Consider the following 26,063-nt stretch of genomic DNA (forward strand, 5'->3'; position numbering starts at 1 on the left):
TAATAGCACCTTATTAGTCTTCACTGGGACACTGATCTATCTGTTTCAGAACAAACCATTTTAATTAATTTACTGTTTCACTATCCAAACATATTACAAACAAAACAGAGAACATAAGGTATGATGAAAAGATATGACAGACTGATGAGACAGCCTTCACAGTCATGTGCATCCAACAGCAGTGCTTGTAAATATGAAGCTACAGCCAGTAGCTGATTGAAGAGGGATGCAATATGAGACACAATATAAGACACCAGTTTTCTTTCAGCAAATGGATTTATTGACATAATTGATTATAACCATGTACAGCATCTATGCATCTCCCATTGGAAGAATATCCAGTGATAGAGCTAATGTTAGTGTGATACACAGCTTTACTCAATAATCCCACTGCATTTCTAACAACAAACAGTGGTATACTCCGCAGTCATAAATGGCTAAAAGCACCCAGGTGTCCAAAACCTTCAAAATTTAATATTCTTAACAACAAATGAAACCCAATCCTGCATTGCTTCAGGTTTAATTCCATTCAACATTGTGCTTATAGCAGTGATGAAATCTAATCTATACACTGACAACTGAGTTTGGGTCCTAATATTCATGAGAACTCCAGCCTGTAAAAATGAAATCCCAAAGGACTTCTTGCTACTGACCCAAGAAACAAGACTTTGATTTTTTTTCTCCATTTAAAAGATTAAGGCAAATGATCTCTACACTCTCTCCCTCAGAACATAGTCTTTTTTCTCCATTCAGTCACTGAACTCCAACTGAAGGTACCAGTTACTATGGTATCTTTTGTAAACATTTGTTCATCTGAAGAAAAGAAAAGGAAGAAAAAAGAAAAAACCCAAATTGCTTACTTGTAGTTATGGTAATAACTTGTAGTCACGAACACCTCGGGTCAGCAATGAATGCATCATAATGAGACGAATGTCTTCATAGTACACTAACACTTCCTTCAAGCTATTCAGTTCCACAGGAGTTCATCTGAGGTTGCACATTAAATTCAAAGGAACAGAAGTAGTATCAATGGTCTCAACAATTTACCAAACTCCATCTAAAACATTTGCATTTAAATTGCAACCCCAGTTTGAACCTCTTTAATTAGCTCATTTCTAGACCACACAGAGAGAATTATTAATGTAAACTAAACCACCACATTTCCTAGTAACAGAGTCACATTCTGTAAATATTTAGAAAAGTCTGAGAAGTAGAGAGCAACTGACCGTAAAATGATTAGCATTGCTCTGAAACCAAAAGCATAATTCTAATTTAAAAAACCCACAACAACCAACCAACCAAAACAACTCAAACATAGTATACAACTGCATAAGGGTTTAACTTCAGCATTTAACTCAGCTACATAAAACACAAAATCTAGTTTAATATACAAAAATGATTTATTTCACAGTGAGGTACATAAAGCTTCTAACTTTAGTAGGCTAAGGCTAAGAGAGAATTGCCTGTTAAGATAAAGATTGTTTCACATTCCTGAAATATTATCGCCTATTATTGTTTCTGAAGAAAGGCACCAATTACTATTTATCCATCAACAGTTCTCTGAATTTACCCATTTAGAAATGAAGATGGATTACGTGAGGGTCAGCTATCTACTGACCATCACAGACCCAGACAACTACAGCACACAGTAATGTGTATGAGTACCAAGCAGTATTTATTCAAAAACATTTTTAAAAATAGCTCATTTGTAAACACATTACAAAAATCTGTTAGTCTTTCTTAGTGGTGTCAACCATATATTTCTGTAGAACTAAACAGTTGCATTATTCTTGTTTACAAAAAATTATGAAAATGCACTCATGCACATTGAGTTGAAACGGCACAGCCTCCAAACTGTCCAGCAAAACACCCTTACATTTCCAGCCCTCCAGTGACTCCCTGGTTGCACACAGTTCAATTAAAAGATGAGCCTTGGTCCAAATTTCTGATTAGGAAAAGCTGGTGCCTTAGAAAGGCCTGTTCAAAGCTTCCTCAGACAGGGCCAGGCCATTCACTGTAACTTGTTTCCAGAAGTGGTCGGAGAAAACCACCTGTAAAATAGCACACTAAATTAACAGCTCTGAGTTTGCTTAAGGGAGCCACTGGCTGCTGTTGGCAGTAGCTCCTGTCGTGTTGCTCCTCGTGGCAAGGCACAGTTACCGCCTGTCAGGACTTTTCCTTGGGGTAGTGATGATTCCTGAAAAAAGTGATTTTCAGCAGAGGCTGAACAGGCGAACATCTCACAGGCAGCCTCTGCCCTGGCCCTCAATAAGGGCAGCTGAACGCAGCCGCTGGGCTGCAGCTCTGCCCCTTGGAGGCTACGACCCCGGGGCCGCACCATCCCCTCCCAGACGCCTTCCCTCGCCAGGTGCCCGCAGCTCCCCGCCGGCCTCGGTGCCTCGGCGGGCTCAGTCGGCGAAGCGCTGCAACAAGTGTTCATCGCCATGCCGGCTGCCCCCGCTGTCCATGAAGCGCTCACAGGGGAACTCGATGAGATCGGCCTCGCTGAGGGCACAGGCGGCGGCGCCACGGGGCGGCCGGTGGGACTGGAAGCCTGAGAAGTCGGCAGAGACGCCGGTGCCCATGGAGCGGAGCGGGCGGCGTGTGGAGTAGAGCTGCCTCACGTGGACAGGGGCTGCCTTGCGCCGCCGCCCCAGCACCTTCTTGCGCAGCAGGCGGGCGGCCCAGGCGGCCAAAGCCGCCAGCAGCAGCAGCGCGTTCACTGCCAGCAGCACCAGCGTGAGCAGCTGCTGGTCGGGGCCGCGGGACCCACCGGCCGCCGCCGCGGTGCTGCCCTCGGGCAGGGTGACCAACCCAGCACAGTGATCCCGCGGTGCCACCGGGCACACGCGGCCGCCCAGGACACCCTCGACGCAGACGAGGTAGGGGGTGTTTGGGCGGAGCTCCCGCAGGGTGGCCGCTGGTTCCCCGCGCTCCGGTAGGTACACGAAGCGCTGGAACTTGACGGCGGCGCCAAAGCGGTCGAAGAGGAGGCGGAATCGCGCTGGCCCAAGCAGGCGGGGGCTGCGGTGTGGTCGCACAGCCCAGCGCACTGTCACCCAGCTGGAGCCCACTGCCTCCACCGACAGGTTGTGGAGGAACAGCTTGTTGAAGTCGCACGGGTCGGACACCAGCGGCAGGACGCCAGAGGCACTGGCCCGACGGGGCCACGCCGCGCTGGGCAGTGGCAGTGGCGTGGGGCTGGCGGCCATGGGCGCACCCATCAGGCGGGCAGTGGAGGCTGGTGGTGGCCCAGGGGTCAGTCCTGTGGCACTGCTGTTGCCGCTGAGCCCCTCGGGGGATGGCAGGGAGGGAGAGTTGCTGTCAGGGCAGGGGCTGCCGTCCTGCGGTGGCAAGAGCTGGGAGTCCTGCAGGTAGTCGAGGTACTTGCCGGCCAGGGCAGGCGGCAGGCGGCACTGCACGAAGACGGTGAGCAGGCGGCCCTGGGAGTGCCAGGCCGCAAGCCAGTGCTTGAGGCCGCGAAGGCGGCAGTCGCAGCTCCAGGCATTCCCCTCCAGCTCCAGGCGGTAGAGGGCCAGGTTGGATGCAAAGAGCTGGCCAGGGAGAGTGGCCAGCGCATTGTCCCGAAGGCTGAGCTCCCGCAACTGGCTGAGGCGGCCCAAGGCATCAGGATGCAGGGTGGTCAGTGCATTGCGGCTCAGATCCAGCACCTCCAAGCTGCCCAGTGGCTCCAGCAGGGCGATGGGCAGGTGGCTCAGCAGGTTCCCCTCCAGGCGCAGCTCCTTGAGCAAGCCCAGCCCCGTGAAGGCATCTGGGGCCAGGTGAGACAGTCGGTTGCCACTAAGCGAGAGTTTCACCAAGCCAGGCAGGTGCTGGAAGAGCCCCCCTGTCAGCTGCCGCAGGCTGTTGCTGGCCAGCAGCAAGGTGTGGAGGGAGCGCAGCGGCCCAAAGATGTCTGGGTGGCGAAGGGAGCTCTGCTGGTTACCCGAGAGGTTGAGGAAGCGCAACTTGGCCAGTCCAGTGAAGGCACCACGGCTCAGCCAGCGGATGCGGTTGGACTCCAGGTGCAGGTAGAGTAAGTTTGGCAGCCCTGAGAAAGTGGAGTCGCCCAGCGAGCCCAGCTCATTGCCATCCAGTCGGAGCTTGACAAGACTGCCAAGACCGGAGAAGGAGGCGGCGCTGAGGCGACCGATCTCGTTGGCATTCACGTAGAGGATACGCAGCTTGGCCAGGGCACTGAGCGTGCCAGGGGCCAGTGCTGGCAGCAGGTTGTTGCCCAGGTAAAGTTCCTCCAGCCGGTCCAGGCGCTCAAAGGCCTTGGGGTGCAGCGAGCGGATCCGGTTGTACTGCAAGTCCAGGCGCTGGAGCCCTGCCAGGCGGTGGAAGTCGACAGCGGAGATGTTGGCGATGAAGTTGCCCCCGAGGCTGTAGGTGAGGATGTCCTGCGGCTCGGCAGCCCTGGGCACGGAGCGCAGGCCCCGGTTGGTACAGAGGAGGTGCTGGTGCTGCTGGCAGTCGCATGGCTCGGGGCAGATGGGCTCGGCCGCGGGCAGCAGCAGGAGGATGAGGGGGACGGAGCCCCAGAGTATCCGCGGCAGCACCATCAGGCGGACCCGGCGCGGCGCCCCCATTCCGGGACGAGCCGTAGGCTGCTTCCCCCGCCGGCTTTGTGTCTATCTGGCATCCCCTCCGCCTCCTGCGCGGCTGCTAATGGGCTCCTCCTCTGCTCCGCGCCGGGCTGAGCTCCGCGCCGGGCGGGCAGGCGCGGCGGCGGCTGCGGGTCGCGGTGGCCGGCACCATGGGCTGGCCGGGAGCGCTTCGGCCGCCCAGCCTCTGCCGCCCCTCGCGGCCCACGGGCGGCGGGGCGGCGCTGGGGCTGCCGCGGGGGGCGGGCGGACTGAGGAGCCGAGCGGCTGCTCAGCCGGCTCGCCCAGGGGCGGAGGGGGCGGGCGGGGAGGGGACGGAGGGAGGGGGCGGGCGGAGCGGGAGCGGGAGAAAGACGAGCTCCGAAAGTTGCCGAGAAAACTCAGCGGAAATTCGTACTTCCCACACTGTGCCCTGGGGGACCGGAGGATGGGATGGAGAGGGAGGACGGCGCGGCAGGGAGGCGGGGTGGAGGAAGCCCGGGCCGGTCCTGGCTCGGCTCAGCCCGGGCAGTGAGCAGGGGCGCAAAGTGGGAGAGAAGGAACTGGAACTGGCTGTGGCTGCCTCCCAACCACATGGGTTGCAGATAGAACTGCGCATCGGGGAAGGGGGAAGGGAACAGAAGTAAACTAATCGTCATCTGCCCCCCTCCCCTTTTTCTTTCCCCCTTGTATTTAGAAACCTGCCAAAAGCAATAGTTACGGTTTCCCACGGATTGAGGACTTTCTACTGTGTTGACCAAACGGCAATCACAGGACTAAGCCACCTATAGTGTATCAGAGAATGAATTTTCACTTTCTCCTCACCGTCCTGTCCAGTAGGTTCTCAACAAAGCTCCCAGTGAGGATGCAGTTGAACGTGGCTCCAGCTCCATGAGAGGATCGTCAGCTTGATCCAGATGCTTTTCAAGAATACTTCCCATTTTAAAAGATTATTCTTTTTCAACAACATAAAAATTCAGAGTGAAAAGGAAAGCATACTGAAAATGAAACAGAATAGGTACCCATCCGTTCAGTGACTTGCCTTTCCTCTTGGCGTTTCGTTTTCCTAAAATGTCGCCAATTGGGTAAATAAGTATCTTAAGACCAGGAGGAAATTCCTAGTTGTGTAGGTATATGATGGTCAAGGATGATGAGGGTAAGAAGGTGATGACCAAAGTACTGTACTGCAAATTTAATAAATATGTGGAAACTGTTATCCTATGACGCTGTTATCACATGTCATGTGGAACTGCACACACTTTGCATACACTTCTGGACTAAAGCTGTGTACAAACCATGCTTCTTTCTCTCACTTGCTTCTTACCCTTAGAAAGCAGAATTTAGATAGCATTCATGGAAGCTTTATTTTAGCAGCAATGTCAACATGAGCAGGTAGCATGGTGTCTTTGTGTTCTACTCCTGTTTTCTGTTTTCATGTTGCTTTGATCTAACTTGTTTGGTCCTGAAGGAACCTTGAAGAGAAGGGATAAGGCTTGGTTTGTCAATGGAACTTCACTATGAGCTTCTCAGTTCCTATTTCCTGTAGTTATCTGAGGCTGAGCCTTAAAAAGAATATTCTTTTTGTAGTGATAACTGCATTGTGCTTGTGTGGGAAGTAATGTTTGGGACAGGAGAGTGATATTTTAGATAATCTGGATGAATTTTGCAAATGCCTTCAAAAGTCAAGTGAGCAGCTCTGAATTTTAACCTCATTGGGAAAACCCGGTGTAACCAATAACCTGCTGAAATATGGTTATGGAAAGGAAAGCTGCTGGGTGTTTGGTTTTGGGGTTTTTGTTGCTGTTGTGAGATCTTTTGGGGGGAAAAATCGCTGTTGCATAGGCAGTCCTTTTAGGCTGGAAGGGTAAGTGGAAGATTAGATATTTATGCTTAAAAATCTACTTGTACTGGAATAATATATTACATTAAAAATTAAAATTTTTGAAGAAAAAATGGTGGAAATCAGAGTTATCAGATTCCAGAACCTGATGACTTCTGCAGACATGCACTATCTTGTCATCCAACAAGAATTTTTTTAGATTACCTTGTTTAAAATTTGTGTCCTAAACTGTTGCTGCATTGTTTTCTGAGTGTGGACAGAAGCCTGCCTGCTTCTTGAGTGAAGTGGAAAGCTTCTGTTTACAATTGTAACTGCTGTATTTCAAACAGTACATGCTTGATTAGTAAGACTTTTTTTGCCCCTGAAATAAGTCTGATTAAGTTTCACTAAAGGAACTTTTTGCTAGCCTTTTTTTAATTCATTTTCCAGGTTACTGAAGAAACCCATCCAGCATTTGTTCATGGTTCAAATGCCCATGGGTTAAGAATCTAGACCTTTTAGCTCAGTCTCTTCCTTACTATTTTTTCACTTGCCACCTTTTTCTTTCTAATATCTATCACATCATGTCTAATACTCAGAACAAAGTATAGATATTTTTTCTCTTGCAAAGATTGCACATTTCTTTCCTCATTTTCAAAGCCACTGTGATTCAAAGAAAGACTTCTTGACTCTGAAAGTTTTCTTTAAGTCTTAGGAAAGCCTAACTGGCTAGTGAAAAATTTGCTTCACTGTGTTGTACTTTAAATAGTGGAATTTTAGAAAACCATTCTGTATAATGGTAAGCTTATTTTCTGTTCCTTTGAGTTTTTCTTTGAAACATGGTTAAGCTTATGGGGGCAATTTATGAACTGTCCTTCCTGTAGAAGCACCATAGATCTTTTTCCAGCCATATGTCATTGCAAATACTAAACATTTAAGTCAAGTTTTGTCTTGTGTATTGCTTTTTATTTATGCTTTCTGAAACCTAGCCAATATGATTGTTTTCACTGGATTTGGGGAATTATAAGTAGCAGGAATGTATTAAAAATTAACTAGTGATTCTTAAGAAGAGAATTCATCACACAGTTGTTCTCACACTGGAAATATTGTAAACCAGTAACAAAATAAACAGATAAACTGTTTTTTTTTTAAAAATTCAATTAGGAAGTTATTATTCAATATACATTAGAAACACAACTTTTGAAATGAAAGGTGCCACACTTGTTTTCCTACTTTGGAAGTGGAATTTTCTCATTGCTGTATCTTACTTCTTTATGCAAGCACACAATAAAATTTTTAATGCATGATTGAGAAATAGTAGTCTTTTTTTACCCCAACCTGAAAAAGCATAAATCCACTATGAAAAACTGGGTAGAGGGGAAATTAAAAAGTAGCTTATTCTTAAAATCTTTAAAGGTTTTCTTAAAACATACTTTCATGGTTAAGATTTGAAGTACAAGGACTTTGAAGGGCCAAGAAAAAATATCAAGATCAGAAATATCATCTTTCCACTGATATATATCTATTCCTATGATGATTATGAGGGAACTGACCTTAAATAAGGTATTGTTCCTTGGCTAAATGGTATCCATATGTTTGTTATACCTCATACCAAGTACCTCTGATTTTCTGGTTTTGTTTTTTTGTTTTCCCTGAGAGATGTTATCTAGGTACTGGTCAGAGGACTGGTGATTGAAAGTGAACACATATTTTAGGTACAATGCAAAATTGAATGAAAGAAGCAGCATGTTCCACGTAACCTATCCCAGCGTATACTGTGACTGTGGCAATGTCTGCATGAGAAACTTTCATTAAATAAAATTAATCTTTCTTGATTCCAGATTAAGAGAAATGGAGCTGAACTGGTAAGTTTAAGGACTGGTATCTCATACCTCTATGTAGTTGCCAGGAATGGTAACTAGTTATATGGAACTGGAGCTTAATCTCAAAAGAGGAATTTTTGATTGGTCTGTACAATTTTTGTGCCCATTGCACATCACAAATGTTTTCATCTGAACTTGTAAAAAGAAGTGTTAGCTTTGAACTTTCATGCTGAGCCAACTGTCTTCATAGAAACTTTATTAATCTTAGTGCCAGAAGTCCCATTTTAAGCAAACAAACAAACAAAACTTCTAAGTTGATAGATCAGTGTGTTTGGTTGGTTACAATTTAAAGACCTAGTTTGAAGTTATTTGACTTACACTGTCATAGGAAGTTGTCATATACAGCATTACTGTTTGAGTCATAGAAAGCACAAACAGAAACAGAAAGATACTACACCATTCGTGTTTTCTACCTGAAGTCTCACTGTATGAATTTTTTTCCATTGAAATTGCACAAACAGTTCACCTATTTTGTGTAATTTATGCTGGTTGCACTTACTGTAATAATTAAAATTTTAAATAAACTTTGATACCATGGTTTGTGCATAATGCAATGTCACTTGCCACATCCAATTCTCTAGGAATAAAGCACAACTCCCAGGCCAGCAGTTAATGTTATATGCCTGTTCAGCTCCACAGAATGAAATCTCCCAGATGTTTAATAGATATCTGCTCTTATCATCCATAGAGGTCTATGGCCTGCAATACTCTGCTGCAAATATCTCTTGTCTTTTCAGAATTAAACATCTGAGTAAAGTATTTGTGGTTTTTTGACATTTGATGGTAGTCTAAGATATGCTTTTACCATTGTGTGTGTGCTTTGTCAAGCAATCAACCCCCCACTGAATTTAGTACAGTGTAGGATGTGCGTCTTAGACTTCCTCTGAGCAGGCAGTTCCAGGGCTTCATGTTGATTACAGCAATTGGTTCCTTTGTGCATATTAGTTTACCACCCAGGCAATTTCAAATCTGGGTTTTTTTTTACTTTCCCTGTCTAGACTGCATGAAACCAATAGTAGCTATATTCACGTGTATTCACATGTTCTCTCTGCAAGTGAAAATCAGCTAGCTCAATCTATACAATTAAATGCAAATCATGCAACGGATGTTGTTGCTTTAGTATCAGTATGTCATAGCAATACATGGAGAGTTAGGTGTCTACATCCTTCTGTTCAGTGATATCTTCCCGTATGTATCACTTACAAAATATCTTTTGTAGGTTAGATTGGCTGAATCATACTTGCAGAAGTTTAAACGATTATTTAGCTGACATATTTGGCTTTATCCAACATTTATTTCCTGAGGGAGAAACTCATTAATGGAAGTACTACTTTTTGCATGGTTCAGCATCTGTGACAGTAAGAAAGTAGAGAGCCCAACTTGTGTCAAGGTAAGAGTGTATAATTTATGTAAAACAAATGCGTATATAGCATGTGCAGGGCCAATTAGCTTTTGCAGTGTCTGCAATTCTTTCTCATTGTTATCTGTTTATGTAGCCAATCTTTGCAGTATTGTTACTCTGTTTTTTCCATAATGGTGTAACAAATCAGGCAAGTGTTCTCGCAAACATTTTCTTCTTCTCTTTCTCCATAAAAGGATATGTGTATTTATGGCAATCTCTTTCATAATGAGTAATGCTCTTTTGTCATGTTTTTAGAGTGATAGATTCTCTATTCTGTTCCTATCATCCCATATTTTGGAGAGACTGTAGCAGAAAAAACCTAAACAAAATACCACTTGGAGTAGAACTTGTATTACTAATTGGTAAAATGTGTTTTGGTAGATACACAGAAAAACAGATAACACTCACTCTTTGATGCTGTTTTCCCATATCAGGTTAAAGGGGATTGTTAAGTGCCACTTAATCCAGCCTTCCAACTAGATCTGGTTGCTCAGGATTCTGACAGCTCTCCAAGGATGGAGGATCAGTGTGCGCCCCATCAGCTAGCTGAAGACAGTGAAGCTCTCCTACAGCTAAACAAATCCTTTTCTTTCCATTACTCCTCGTACATTGAGGAGTTTCGGTCTCATTATTATCTGTGGCCCTCCACTGTACTTTCTTCAGTAGATCTCTGCTGTTGTTCTGGTATTGGGGCAGCCAAAAATCACAGGGTCACTAAGATGATGAAAAGACTGGAGTATGTTGTATGAGGAAAGACTGAGAGCTGGAGCAGCCTAACCTAGAGAAGAGAAGGCTCGGGGGAATCTCATCAATATATAGTAATACTTGAGGGGAGGGTGCAGAGAAGACAGAGCCAGGCTCTTTTCAGTGTTGCCCAGTGACAGGACCAGAGGCAGTGGGCATAAACTGAAACACAGGAGGTTCTGCCAGAATATCAAGACCAGTTCTTCACTGTGAGGGTGATGGAGAATTGGCACAGGTTGCCCAAGAAGTTGTAGAGTCTCCATACTTGGAGATATTCAAGAGCCAAATATACTGTCCAGTGTGGAGGACTTTTAATTTGCACTTGTTCAATTTCAAAAGGATTTGATCATCTCTTTTCTCCAATCAGTTGAGGTCCCTCTGAAATTCAGCCTTGCCCTCCAGCATATTTAATGCTTCCCCATATGTTACCCATGGTGCTGCAGAGTGTGCACTCTGTCCCCTTGTCCTCCATTTTAATAAGGATGTGAAAGAGTATTAAATGATGTTAAAGAGTGGATAAAGAGCCACCTTTAGTACATGGGGCTGCCAGCTGGACTTAGTATTACTGATTTGAATGCATGTGTCTGAGAATCCAACTGATTTTCCGTCCACTTTATCCACTTATTTAGCCTGTGTTCCATCAATGTTGCTGTAGTGATATTGCAAGGCACTGTTGAGGCTTTGCTAAAATCAAAATAAACATTGTATGTTGCTCATCCATTGTCCATTGAGCCTGTCACATTATCGCCAAATGTGTTTAGCTTGGTTAGACCCAGTTTATCCTTGATGAATCCATGCTGGTTGTCTTCAGTCCCCTTTTTGTGCTTGTTACAGAAATTACATCCCAAAGGACTTACTCCATAACCCTCCTGGGACCAGAGGCAAGACTGAGTGATGTCTGGTTCCTCAATGCTCTCCTTGCAGATGGCCTTTTCCCAGTCGTTGGACCTCCCATAATTCCCATAATCTTTTGAAGGCAGTAGAGAGCAGCCTTGCAATGAAGTCAGCCAACCAAGATGCAGCCTGTCTGGGCCCATGGACTTGGATATACACAATCAGTTTAGTGGTTCCTGATTTGATCATAACTTGTTGTCCCACAGATTCTACTACTAAGATGAAGGAGCTGGGACACAAGAAAAAACCCTTGCCAATAAAAACAGGTGTAAAGGCATTTAATACCTCAGGCTTTTCCATTTCATTTATCAGTAGGTCCAGTGCCCTGTTAAGCAATGGTCTCACCTTTTCTTTAGTCTTTTTTTTTTTTCAACAGATACTGAAACATATTTTTTTCTTTCCTTATCTCTAGCTAGTTTTGGCTTTTGCTGATCTTTGGCTCTCATGTTTGCATCCCTGCCTGCTCAGACAATATCTCTCTTCCTCTGAGTAGTCTGTTGCATTGTTCATCTTCTGCAGTCCTCTGCCATACTTGCTTATTTTCCTGAGTGTCATGAAAGAACCATTCCTGTGCTTTGATAGGTTTGTTCTGGAAAATCAGCCAGCTCTTCTGGGCCTAGTTTTCCTTCATGGCAGTATCCCATAAGTCCTGCCAAACAGGTGCCTGAATAAGGCAAGATCTGCTTTCTTGAAGGCCAGGATTGTAATTTTTAAAATTTGTCTTCCTCCCTTGACTCAGGATTTTAAACTCCACAATGTTATGGTTACTGCAGCTAAGGTTTCCCTCAGCTTTCACAACCTGAACTGCATTTTGTTTGTTAATGGAAGCAGGTCCAACAGGCTTAGCTTGTCATTTGTCTGTATCAAAAAATTGTCATTGACACAGTTCATCAGTATATGCTCCAACTTAAATGGTTTTAAATAATTGAAAATTATGTACTTGAGCCTGACATGGAGGGACTCAGCATACCTTTGATATTAATAAAGGCATGTGCTTATATGTTTTCACAAAAAGATCTGGCCTCAGTCCTAGAGGGGTTTTAAGAAACCATTTAAACTGTGAATAAGTTTTGATCAGAAAGACTGATCAAATCATTGGTTTTAGTCATTTGCTACCTAAGTGTGTCATATAAGTCCATTCACATCCTTTTGAGAAATTATTTCAGGTTTTTTTGCTGCTAATGGAAGCAACTTTGAGAATATTCTGGTTGTAGTAGGCAACCTTCCAGTTTCTGACATAACTTCTTCCTATTTAGTATTCATTTCTCCTTGGGAGTCTAGGTTATCCTTTAATGTAAAAAATTCTACTTTTGTCATTTAGTGTTATGATATTTGTGGAGAGCCCAGTCCTATCTCTTCAGGCTGTTTTGCTGTGATGAACAATCCAAGCTAGTTTAAGCTGCCATAGAGAGATTCTCTTGATTCTCCTATAGATGTCAATCTGTCTCATCTCTGTTTTAATTAGTCTTTATTGGATATGAGTGATAGAAATCTACACTCAGCTCCAGACAAAATCTCTTTAGTGCCTGAAGAGAGTTTCATATGCTTAAAATTATGCTTGCTTTGAAATCACGGCCATTTCATTCAACCCCCTTCACTAACTTGTACATTTCTGCCACATATCAACACTGAAACCTCTAGATTTAACTGAAAAATCTGTAAGATTTTCCCATTTCTTCTTATTGCCCCATTTTTGCTATATATGGGGTATGTGGTACCGAGAGTCATAGTTTTTCATGAAAATGGGCAGAAAAACAGTGCTGTATAATACTTCAGTCTAAAGCACTGAGCATTTCTATATAAATTCACCTGTGGATATTTGTGTTTTTAGTGGGCCAAACATAAACATTCTGTCTTAACACTGTAGACAATGAGCCTTTGAAGCAGAGACATACATATTTTTAATTTTTTATTGGAAATTGCTCTATGCAGCCACCTAATTTGTATAAGAACCTTGATATAGTGTTTGTAGAGTTTTTCAAAAGATTTGCCAATTAAAATGAGAGGACCTAGAAAAATGGAACTTTGTGGCCCTTCCATTCTTTTATTTTTATAAATATTTTCATTTTGATTACACTGGACTTCATACCACATGATGAAATGTGATATTGGATCAAAGCTGTTGCTCATACTGTAGCTGAGGCTTGTTTAAAATGTCTGATTTATTTGTAGTATTCCATTATACTCCATAATACTGAGTTACAAGTTACTTTACCTGAATATGTTCCAGTTAGCTCCAAAGAAGAGGATATTATATTGTCCGGCACTGTGGACAAAAGAAAGGCTTGCTATGACATGTAGCTTTATGTATAGAGCTGGTGATGGAAGAGCAATAAGAACACTTAAATAATTAAGAAGCTAGTCTGATATTCTCGGGGTCTGAGAACATGTAGGCTAGATAATGATAGTCTAAAGTGGGACTAAAAGGGGTTGGAAAACTTATACCTGATCTCTGTTGGTAATTTCTCTAAAATTTGTCAGATTTATCAGCTTTATTTCTGCAAGGATTTATACTCTGCTGTATATAATTCTCTGTCATTAAAAAATCCAGATGATGAAATAGAAAATGCTTATTTGATTTACTTGCAATGCTGCACAGAGGAGGAGATGGATATATTGGAGGGTAGGATCAGAGTTCGTAATTGATTTAATAATTAAATAACCTTAGGGAAAAGAGTAATAATCCCAAAAAGGATACGGTGAAGGGAAAAATGTAGGCAGGGAGGGCAGTAAGGATGGTGAGTGTTATAGCAGTTTTGGTAGTAGCACAGGATATATAGGCTGGTGTAATGTGCATGTCTGTAGTTTTCATCACTCTAAGTAAGAAAACTTATCTTAAAAACATGCCGGTGATATAAGAATTACTTTTATTTTTGGGATGGTTAACGGAGTAACAGAGGTCAGTAATTTTCAAGTGTCTAAAGTGAGAGGCCTCATCACCTGTTTTATAGTTGCTGTTTATGTAATATTTAAATATTTAGTATATAGCTTCTGCTAACTGATCTTCCACTTTTAATTTAGAGGTCACTTCTTTTGAAAATCAGACTTTCCAGATGTTTCAAATCACACAACCATGAAATAAAGGTCTCCAAGGTTGTGGGGGTTGTGGGTTGTTCTGTGATTGAGACAAAGATAGAATCTACTACTCTATTGAAGCATTTAAGTATTTGCACTAAAAAAATAATTTTTCTCCTTAACCCTTCCAGTTCTTACCTCCTGTAAAATTTCACTCTCATATCTTGCTGATAGCAACATCTTCAAGATTTTGAATTTCCATGCCACTAATCCAAGATCCCTGCTCATTCATAAATAACTACACAATACTTAATAGCAGAATGTATGTTAATATATATGTACATAAATGCTGACAAAGTTTGATGGCAACCTAAATTCTGAAATTTTGTAATAGCTAAATATTCATCTTTTAGAATTATAGTATGTTTTAATGTGATTTTTATGTATTTTTAACTGAAGCTCATAACATTTGAAGTGCTCTGTAGTTCCTATGGTACTATAATTTTCTTCGTACATTATGAAAGAAAAGATCTAAATATTAACTATATTCCTTTTCCATATCAGATTGTGAAGAACAATCTTTTCCTTCTTCCAGGTATTACCATGATAACTGATAACCTGGTTTGACAGTTGCAATCTTCTGGGAAGTCGAAGTTACTTGGAGAGTGGATCCTGAGTTCTATTCTAAACTAAGTGTTTTCTTTGATTAAGAACTCTTATGTATCTCTCATATACCACACTGGATTTAGAATTATAATTTCTTCAGTCATATACAATGTAATTTTTATTTCTGTAGCCATCTATAGTATGAATAGAACAACATGTCATAGAGTTGTGAGAGGGCTTGTGCCTAATCCAATTCATCATTGTAAAATTGTCAAAGAACCCCTGTTTCAGATTAATGCTGCATGTTTAGATATCTACATCAGCATTGTTCTAGCAGTGATGTTTTAGCTCACTCCTTTTTTTTACCTCCCCCCCTCTCTTTGTTTTACAGGGTGGGTAGTTTTTTCCACAAAATAAGGAAAATGAGCCTGTACCAAAAGTAATATTCTGAAAGCAATAAAACATAATAGAAGCCACATTTGTGATGGACTGCTTGTTAGCAACAATCGATAGGATCACTGAAAACATTTCATGTTACAGATATCTCATTCTTAATCAATGTAAGTTCAGAAAGCTGGTTTCAGAGGCAGAGGAAGCTAACAGGGGCAGGAGGGAGAACTACAACTTAAGGGAAGAATCTTATTGATTTGTACTGTATTTTCAGGTTATTTACTGAGGAATTTGATAATTCCAACCTGTTGTTTGTTACTGTAAATGGCTTATTTAATTTTCCTTGTTATTTCATAAATAATTTTATATTGCAGTGACTAATTTTAGCTGATCTACTGTTGGTTGAACAGGCATATGAGAAAAGAAAGTAAATACTATTGCCACCAGGGAACTTGCTTAACACGAACCAGTGCTGTCTAGTCTATAAGTGTGGACTGGTTTTTGAAAAAGTACTCATTTAGCTGAAATCTCTAATGAAACAAAATACTTGTGCCTGTGGTGTAACATACATGTACTTTTCTTAGAGGAAAGTGCAGTAAACACAGAATATTTGACTTTTAATAATTTCTTCACCTCAGCGACTTCTCTGTTAAGCTAAATATACAAAACTGTATTTTGGGCCAGATCTTCAATTGTCATTATTTGTTATACCATTGCTGGCTTTTCTTGAAAGCAATTAAAAGAGACAGGCCCTCAACATGCTACATTTTCACTCAATCCTTCCTGTAACCAATTCCTTCTATAACCGAGAGAGACTGAGCTATGTAGGAGGCCAAATTACCATAAAAATTAATTTTTTTCAACAAAATAAGTACTTTTTTTTCCCAGTGATAATATTACCATGTTAAAAGGTTGAAATGTAATGAGAAAAGTGCAGAAAGCATAGTTGAAACTTTTCAGTTATAAAATCAATTTTGTTCACAGTGGAGAATAAAAGTGTATCTGAGGCAAGTAATTAATTAAGAATTATTTGGGACTTCACCCTGTATAATAACCATGATATGAAGGATTTAATATTCAGCATGAATTATAGTAATGGCATATATTATATATATACACCCAGTATATAGTGATAAAATTTTTTAAGCATGTTATTTAAGTTTCTAATAAAAGATTAAAACTTTGTGAGGTAAAAAACCTTTTATGATTACTTTCAAAACTTCAAAATTGTGAGAACTTTCTCTTCTCTTCTTCAGCATTGTCTGTGTTAAAACAGCTTTGTGTTTTGGTGTTCTCTCCACCCTTCCTCCTTGAGACAACTTTACTTGAGAAATCTAGGTTTAGATTAGATATTAGGAAGAAATTCTTTACTGTGAGGATGGTGAGGCACAGGAACAAATTGCCCAGAGATGCTGTGGACTTTCCAGTCCTGGAAGTGGTCAAGACAAGGCTGGACTGGGCTCTAAATAACCTGACCTAGTGAAAAGTGTTCCTGTCCATGGCAAGAGGATTGGAATTAGATAACCCTTAAGGTCCCTTCCCAACCTAAACATTCAATGATGTATGAAATAAGTAAAACCTTTCTCCGTGGGCTCCTGCTTGGCATTTTCATACTTAAAATATCATGTGCAATATAATTTATGTATTGAAGAAGTGTGATACCTTTAAGAGATGATTCTTCTCTTGTCCTGCTAATAACAAACAATGCAATTATGTCATAATCAATTGTGAATACAATAGGTTTAGAAATTTAAAAGTTAAAATTACCATTTATGTTTTATGAGAGAAGCTTTCAAGCTTCCCCATCTCAGTTAAAATTCATTTTTTCCCATTTCAGAGTTTTCGAGCCCATGAGTAGAATAAACACAAAGCAGGATGCTTGGAGTACAGTACAGTAGTCCTTCAGCTTTAGGCATCTCATGTAGGAAACGTCACTAGCAATGGGGTCAGTTTGTCTTCTCTGACTTAGTAAAAGGGAGAGTCTCCAGCCTTGCTCCTATTGTGAAGGCATGCTTCTGACATCGGAAAAATGTCCTGGTAGGATAGAGAATAAAGTGTTATCCCACTGCTATGTTTGTATTTAAAATAAATGCATTTTTAAAAGTGGAATAAAAATATGCAGACTTTAGTCAATTGACAAACATGACAATAATGATCAGATTTCAATTGACAAATATGACAAAAATGACCAAGTTTCTGGACAAAAAAAAAAGTCAATGAGTAAGATTGTGATTGTGTGCAAACAACTTTTGGTCATAATTTCAACTGAATTAAGTTATTAAAAACTGTATTTGGATGAGGAAATATGGGAAATATGTGACTGAAAACTTCTACTGTTGGGTAATCTGATTTTAGTTGTCCTCACACATGGCAGTGATGCCACTATAGGAAGAGAACAGTTTCTGAGGCCAATCCAAGGCTGTGTGTACAGTGTTGAGAAGTAGGGTTATTGCTCTACTATCAATTCACATGTCATTTGGAGACATAAGAGAATTTATTTTGTCAAAATACTCAGGTAACAATAACAAACTAGAAACATTTGCAAAAAATATGTAGAATAATCTATCCTACCATATCCATGAAGGTTTTGTTTTAGTCACTAATCTTTATCTTTTGATTTTTTCTTATTTTTTCTTTTTTTTTTCCTAATTTTTTGCATGATTTTTAGTTATCCAAAAATGTCATATATTCTTATTTTTGACACCCTTCTCAAATTTCCTTTTATTTAGATATAAATATTTATTTTCTGGAAATAAACTTACTTCAATGGTAAAGGAAGATTAATAAGCCCTTTATGTATTGCTACTTGCAGTTCAGTGTGAAACTGCTCTTGTGCAGCCTGCTCAGCTATTTCTGTTGGCACAAAACAGAGCTGGAGTTTTGCCTAGAGTAGCACAATCTTTTTATTTGCTGGAGAAACAGCTAGTCACCACCTCAGCTATATGATACTCTGCCTACTGCTATGCAGGGTCATAGTTGCTCACTGTTTCTGCTAGTGCCCACATCTCTAAAGCTCTGTGATGTCCACACTATCATTACCCTGCCCCCAGCAGTTTTCTGTATTCCCAGTTTTCGTATGTTTCTGTTGGTTTCTTTCAGCTTCTTACTCTCCAGTCAGTGCCTGATTTGACTACTTGCTTACAGTTGTCATGCCAACTACTGAGCCTGGAAACTCAAGTAGAAAGAGGATTTATCCTTTTTTGTACCCTTTTTTTGTGTGAAGTACTCACTTCACAGTTAGCAAGTTGCATGAACTGAATGTGTAAGTATGGCAAACAGCTCTGTGACATTGGTCTGACACTTAAATTTCTAAATAACTGTTTCTGCTTCATAAAGACTTTGAATATCCCTTCCTTAATCCTTGCTGCTTGTCTTCATGCTGAAAATCAGGAAAATTAAAAAGATCAGTGAAGTGAGAGAGAGATTTTATAGACAAGTTGTTGCATTTTTCTTATTTGAGCTGAACTGCAAACATACTTCAAATACCCTACATAGAAGTAATCTTTAAAAAACCCCATGAGTCTGTTCAATCTTTCTGAAATTTAGATATTACTCAATTTGATTCACTTTTCATGCCAAGTCATTCAATATTTGTGTGTATCAGCTTTCCAAATAACCAAGTGAAAAATATGAGAGAGGTAGAGGAAATTAAAAATACAAACCTTAGTTCCTTATACCGAAGTCATATGGAATCATTATGCCTTGTTAGTAATGTATGTAACAAAGACATAGTGCTGTGAAAAAAAGGGCTCCCCGAAATAAACAGTAGTTTTAATAGATTTTCTGTAATTGACAGCTACATTCACAGGTGAATTGCATTGGAAAATATGGATTTAAAGGAAATTGCTTTAGAAAGGAAGAAATGTACATTTCATCTCAGATAAGAGTGCTCTGTAGAGATTCCTATAGGTAGGTTTGTTCTAAGTTTCACAGGAACCACCTGTATGACTTGTATACTATTGCATCTAACATGTATCTTGCTTTTCTTAAGTTAAGAAAATGTGTGTTTTATAGCTGAAGATATTTCATGTATAAATACTTGCTGTACTTCATTGCAGTTTTTACTTGAAATTGAGCTTTCTGGGCTGCAAACTCTTATTGAGAATATACATTTATTCTGCATGAAGGACTACAGAGAATCAAATAAACTGTCTAAGCCCTTACACAGTTGTTAATAATAAGGTAAATTTACTTTAACTGAGCCCATTCTGAAGGGAAAGGCTTTTATATCACATAGAAAAAGGCAAGAAACTTCAGATAGCCAAAGAAGCTTTAATTTAGTAGGCAGCTGTTGTGGATCAGGGTTCCAGAGCTATAGTAAGCATTATCCTACACTTGGGCAACCTTGTAATAAACTCAGATAATTTAACTCCAAATACTGGAGACTCTGAAGTTTTTCTAAAGCACTGATTTTTTTTTTCTGGTTGCATCCCTTTGAAAAAAAAGCGTGTGACTTGCATTGGCCCTTTATAAGGACAGAGGAGTAGAGGTACTTGCATTGGTCAAGAACTTCATGTCTTAGTGATTGTAGATAACTGCAATGATGTTAAATCTAAAAGGATATAGGGGCGATTTGTACCTCTACAGAAGCCTGTAAAAGAAAGGCTGAGAGATACAAATTGCCATAGGAAGAAATATGAAGCACTGAGAATTACCTGGGATCCTGTGGTAACACAGTCTTTGATCAATAGTTTTGGCATGATCTTTAGAAGTGTATATATGGTGTATATGTACATGGTACAGGCAAAAATTCTCTGACAGGACTTACGTTTCTAATCCCAATTCAGATGCCTTGTTTTAGTGGGCATGTGAGCAAGGTGAAACTGGCTGTCCTTGAGAGGTTTTAATACTTTGAGGAGCACCAACACAGCGCAACTTGTTTATTTCTTCTTGTATTTTCCATCATAATACTTGCTCTTGACAGAACAGGATATAAACCACACAAAAACAGATGATCAGGCAGCAAAATAACCAAGAAAGATTGTTTATATTCTACATCTGCCAAGAGGAAATAAACTCTTGGTCATCTATGCTAGGAATGCAGCTTGAAAAGCAATGTTACTTTCACATCATCTCCCTGATACTTCCTTGATGCTGAATTTTATGTATCTTTTCCTAACTAAATTTATTGTGAGAAGATCCTGGGATGGGAGGAGACAGAGCCAATTAGAAGAGTTAATCAGCTGGAATGCTGAGAACCATTGCTTTGGAGGCCTCTCATCCATGCGGCACCATCAAATGCACTTTGCTGAGAAAAGGACAACTTGTTTGTTTTGGCCCTGGCTCATGTGAGCAGAGATAGTGAAAAGCCAGGGAATCCAACTGGATAAAGAACATCTGCAAATTATGTTCTCTTAATGTGTATTCTATCCAAAGAAGCCTTGATGCTTGTTCCTAGCTCTTGTCTTAGCCACACATGTCGCTTTGTCAGGTCCATTCAGAATCACCTTTGGTTTCCTGTAAATGAAGCAGGTGTACAGTCTGTTTCATGCTATTCCACAATTACAGTGTAACTATTTAGCAAGGAAAAAAAAGAAAGAAAAAAAAAGAAAAAAGTTGTTTGGGATTTAGAAATCCATTATTGAACTACCTGAAAAAACTGGAGATTTAGAAGTTTAGTCGTCTTTTGTTGTTTGAATCTTGCCTAGATTTCTTCCTGTTTTCTTTTACTTCAGTAACTAAAGAAGACTAATTTGACAGTCTATCAATAGAGTATGAGAAATAAATTGCCTGCTGCTCCATGTGATATAGAGGCCAGAAAGTTAAATATAAAATTTTGAAGATTATGCTAGTTGAGTTTAGAGAGGAAAGGGGGTTGTATTGCTGCAGGAGGAGCTATTTGTTACAGTTCTCTGAACTAAGTTACAGTCTAGGACAAAATAATTTGGCCTTTCAGTCTACTAATCTTTTTCTCAAGCAGAAATAGCTCTTTAATTATATACTGTCATAGTCCTAACATATTGATAATCATGAATAACTGGTTATTAGAGTTGTATGATTTCTTCATTTAGCATGAGTGTTCAATCTGTTCAGTCTAGTAAGGTGGGATGAGCACAGTCTAGAAGATGTTTCCAGAGAGGAAAATATGTATTATTTTGAGAACATAGAGTTGTAGAAAATTTGCATTTGGGGCAAACTCACATTTAGTTCAATTCCTTGAAACCACAGGCTGAATTTCATGTCCTGCACAGATGCAGATGGGTTTATATTAGATATTAGGAAGAAATTCTTTACTGTGAAGGTGGTGACTCACTAGAAGAGGTTGCCTAGAGAAACTGTGGCTGCTCCATCCCTAGAAGTGTTCAAGGCCAGGTGGATAGGGCTCTGACCGGCTTGGTCTAGTGGAAGGTGTCCCAGCCTATGGCAGGAGAGTTGGAACTAGATGACCTTTAATTTCCCATTCAACCCTAAGTATTCTAGGCTTCTATTCCTAAATCTCTACTGTATTCAGAGGGCAGTGGGTTAATGTCACTGTTCATCACTGCTTCAAGCAGAGCTCAAAAACTTTTCCAGGGTCTGCATCAACTTGGATTTGTAAGCCAATATCCCCAGCCTACCTACAACAACAGAAAGGGAATCTGAAAGCAACTGTCCACTCACTCCGAGTTGTTACTTCTCTCCAGCTGCAGGGATTGCAGCTCACCAGTTTTTATCAACCCAGATTCTAGTGCTACAGGGTCTCTGAAATTTATTTTTCAGCCTAAAATATCTTATGAATGCTAGAATTAAGTGCCGTCAGCTGGCTATAGCAACTATAAACACATCTTGATTAACCCATCTTTAGTAGTTCAAACTCTCCCACCCATTCAATCTTCTCCTACAGTCTTTTTTCTCAGGAGAATAGTTAAATCTTTCATTGCATTTGGGGGGTATTAGTGAGTAATTCAGTGCTCCTTCACCTTAAACAGAAACACTCCTTCAGTGTTAATCAGGTGCAGAATCCTTCTGATTCAATAGGTAATTCTTCCTGCTGAGCTGCTTTTTAATGCATAGTAGTGAATAGTCTTTTACAGCCTACAGAAGTACAGAGCAAATTTTTCGTGCCTCCAAAGCACCATATGGAACAAAAAAGGGCATGAGTTGAAGTTTCTGAATTTCTTTGATTAGCTAGTAGAGGATTGTGAAGTGGCAATTAGGAAAACGGTTTCTAATGCTTTTAAACAATATAAAGATTGAAATTCTTTTTTTTTTTTTGTTCAGTGATTTATGCTATGCATCCATTTTGCTTTCGAGAATAGGGTATTTTTGGCTTTTGAAATTTTTTCATATTGTTAAGATTTGTTTTTTTCAAACCTACACTTAACCAACAGGACCTTTTCAAATTAATTACTCCTATACCATTTGCTCTGTTAAAAAATTTGAATGGATCAATCATGTCAAAAAATGAGTACAGTTAACTCTGTAAATATTACATTGCATATAGCTTCAGCACTGCTGGATACAGTATCAAATGATGTCTGAATTATTCTTCCAGCTATATATAAACCAGAACTAATCTTTATTGTTTAAAATGAAGCCCACTAATGTAAAATAAGAGAAAATATGATTTACATTACAGAATGACAGGTTTTTGAACATCTCTGCTATGTTTTTGTCCAACAAACATATATGTTAAACCTTTTATCATTAGGTTTGGTTGTACTTTGGCACAAAAGATTTGAATCCAGAGTGTTACTTTCAACTTGTAAAGTTCACCTTTAAAAATCAAATTACTTCTATCCAACTCTTTTTACCTGTTTAATTTCATTCTTAGAAGAAAATTTCTGTATCTGGCTTTCTAAGGTATGAGTTCCTCTTTTCTGGAGACATGTTTAAAATGTATAGTTATTCCCACAGGGAGATTAGTAGATTTATTTAAACAATCTTGGTTTCATGATTTCTGACATTCACACAAAAAAGAAGAAGAAAATGCAGGAGGAGAAACACTGCTGCATTACCCTGTCCCTTCATTTTGTCACCAAGTATGAAAACTTGGACTTCAAAGGGTGAGAGAGAGTTCAGGCTTCATGCTAAATCAGTTTAGGGCCTCACTCCCAGGATTTGCCAGCTATGCCAATTTCTCTAGGACATAAACTGCAAGATAATGTTAATGGAAAGCAAACCACAGACACCACACTAATTTTCCTTTGGCTGGGGGATCAGTTTAAATCCCAGAGCAGTCAGTGCTGTATCCTTCCAGACAGCACTCTCTCCCCTAATCCAATCACAACCATGACCAGAAACTGCTAACTGTGCTGTGGATTTCCAGATTTCTGCCTTAATTGCCAGTCTGCAGGAACTTGAGGCACAAGACAATAGCTGGCAGAGTCAGGTGGGGAAACATCTGCAGCTTTCCTGCTCCGGGCTCTGCTTCAGAGGACCACTGGGAGAGGATTCCCCAGCAAAGTCCATGTGTTTCAACTGCAGTTGGCATGCTTTTGAGAAACAAGGGTAATGGTGGGATGTGGTGTCCCTGCTGACATTAGTTGTGACCCAAGCTTCCTCTTTGACCTCTGCACTGTGCGCAGGAAGGGCACTGGCTTTAGGATGTAACTACCCTGTGTGATTGTATCAGATATAGTGTGGCCAGCAGGACCAGGGCAGTGATCATCCTTCTGTACCTGGCACTGGTGAGGCCATACATTAAATCATATGTTCAGTTTTGGTCTGCTCACTAGAAGAAAGACATTGAGGTGCTGGAACAGCAATCATATGTTCAGTTTTGGTCTGCTCACTAGAAGAAAGACATTGAGGTGCTGGAACAGCCAAGTCTCAAATATCAGAAGTCAAGCAGGTGAGGCAGAAGGCTGGCTTGGCTGAGCAGGGATCTTCTCTTGGAAACAGGCAAAGAAGGAACGTATATGCCTAGTGGAAGCAAAGTCAGGTGATGTGGGAAGAATACAGAGATGCTGTAGGAAGAAAATTTATGCAGCCAAACCAACTGGAGTTGAAGCTGCCCAGAAAGATGGGAACAATAAAAAGAGTTCTTTTCAAATACATTAACGGCAATAGGTAGTATGGAAATATCATCGGCCCATTACAGGATGAGGATGGTCACCTCAGAAACAGGGACAGAGACAAGGCAGAGGTGTTTAATGTTTTCTTTGCCTCTGCCTTCAACATGAAATATAGACCAAGGGGGTCCCAGTGCCCTGAGCTGGAGGACCATGACTGTGAGAATTACTAGCTCCCAACTGACCCTGAAATTGTGAGGGATCCCTACAAATTTATGAGGCATGATGGGATTCATGAGGGAATCCCATCAGAGGAAATGGCCCCAGGTTGTGCCAGGGATGGTTTAGATTGGATATTAGGAAAAATTTCTTCATGGAAGGGGTGGTGAAACATTGGAACAGGCTGCCCAGGGAAGTGGTGGAGTCACCATTTAAATACCTGGAGGTATTTAAAAGATGTGCAGATGTGACACTTAGCCTTTCTATGAAGGACCCTATAGCAGCTGACTGACCTGGTGCCATGGTGGATCCCACTGATCAGTGAGATGCTGTGCAGGACAATGTTTCTTTCTAGATTATATTCACCTGCTGTTTACTTTAAGCCACATTTTGCTCTTTTGTACATAACACACTTTAAAAGGAAACTGAAGTTTTGGGGTTTTTTCTGTGACATACCTTTTCCAGTAGCTAAAGTAAGTGCCTCCAACTATCTTTTTCATATCCATTTCTCTATGCTTTCCTTCCTCCCAATATTTCTGACTCCTGTATGAACCTTTCCAAGAGCTGTGACCAACACTGCTCTAGTGAAAAGTGGTCAGGTCTCTACACCATAACTCCTGCCGACAAACCAAGGTCATGATGGACATAAACACTATTGTTATTTACTGTGCTCAGCTATGGCCTGAATCTAAACAAATGTCTCTGGTGGCTTGCTGTCCGGAAGGGTTTGGAAAGTCCTTGAGACAATTCTGCAGCATCACACAGGAGAGAGGAAAGGGTTCCTTTGCTCTGGAGTTTTCCAGTATAGGTGACCACATCTTAGGCAAACAACAGTGTTTGACAAGTGATGACTTCTGAAGTTTAATCTGATTTGTTAAATGGGTAAGCCTATTGTTTAGAATAAGTACCAAAACAATCAGTGGAAGTAGCCAGTCTCCCTAAAGGATATTATTAGAGAATGAATTAATTATTAAAGGAGTATGTTTGTTCTGGGTCCAGCCAAAACCAAGCACTCACTGGTATCCTCCCTTTTATCCAAAAACAGTAATTGCTAAGGACAAGTCAGAGATTTGGAATGAAGATTTCAGGGGTTTTAGGAAAAAAAATAAGTTAAACTCATCTTTGTAATTAGCAACATCTGCAAAGAGAAAGTTTATTTTATTTCCTTAATAAGGAAATAAAGATTTTACTTTTTTTTTTTTTTTTTGTAGAAATGCTGCTATTTCTTTTTCTTTCTTTTCTCCTTCCTTCATTAGCTAGCTTTATGCAGTGATCCCTTGTGGTTGGTCTGGGATATCAGTAAGCATGTACAATTAAGCCAGTGAGAGGTCTACTGCAAAACAGATGTAGACAGAGCCCAACATAACTGGGCAGGCAAACTTCTGGACACACAGAGCAGAGAAGGCCAAATGTGTTCTTGATTTCTGATCTCTAGCATGGGAATGGAGTTGGCTGATAGTGGATGTTTTGAACAGCCCTGTGGCTTTGTGGTAATACAGTGCAGTATCATTTGGGAGAGCAGCTGGATTCCTGATGTGGAATTATTATTTCCTGGCTGGGGTGTGCTGTGGA

The 26,063-nt window shown here is 40.8% G+C and overlaps 1 protein-coding gene across 1 annotated transcript; it reads right to left on the bottom strand.

Moving 5' to 3' along the window:
- Positions 1-263: 263 nt before the first annotated feature.
- TRIL (TLR4 interactor with leucine rich repeats) lies at positions 264-4,869 on the bottom strand. Its single transcript, XM_071561007.1, has one exon. The coding sequence runs from the start codon at positions 4,590-4,592 to the stop codon at positions 2,409-2,411; it is 2,184 nt and encodes a 727-aa protein (XP_071417108.1). The 5' UTR covers positions 4,593-4,869; the 3' UTR covers positions 264-2,408.
- Positions 4,870-26,063: the final 21,194 nt, after the last annotated feature.

Source organism: Pithys albifrons, chromosome 7 (assembly GCF_047495875.1).
Source record: "Pithys albifrons albifrons isolate INPA30051 chromosome 7, PitAlb_v1, whole genome shotgun sequence".
Lineage (NCBI taxonomy): Eukaryota > Metazoa > Chordata > Aves > Passeriformes > Thamnophilidae > Pithys > Pithys albifrons.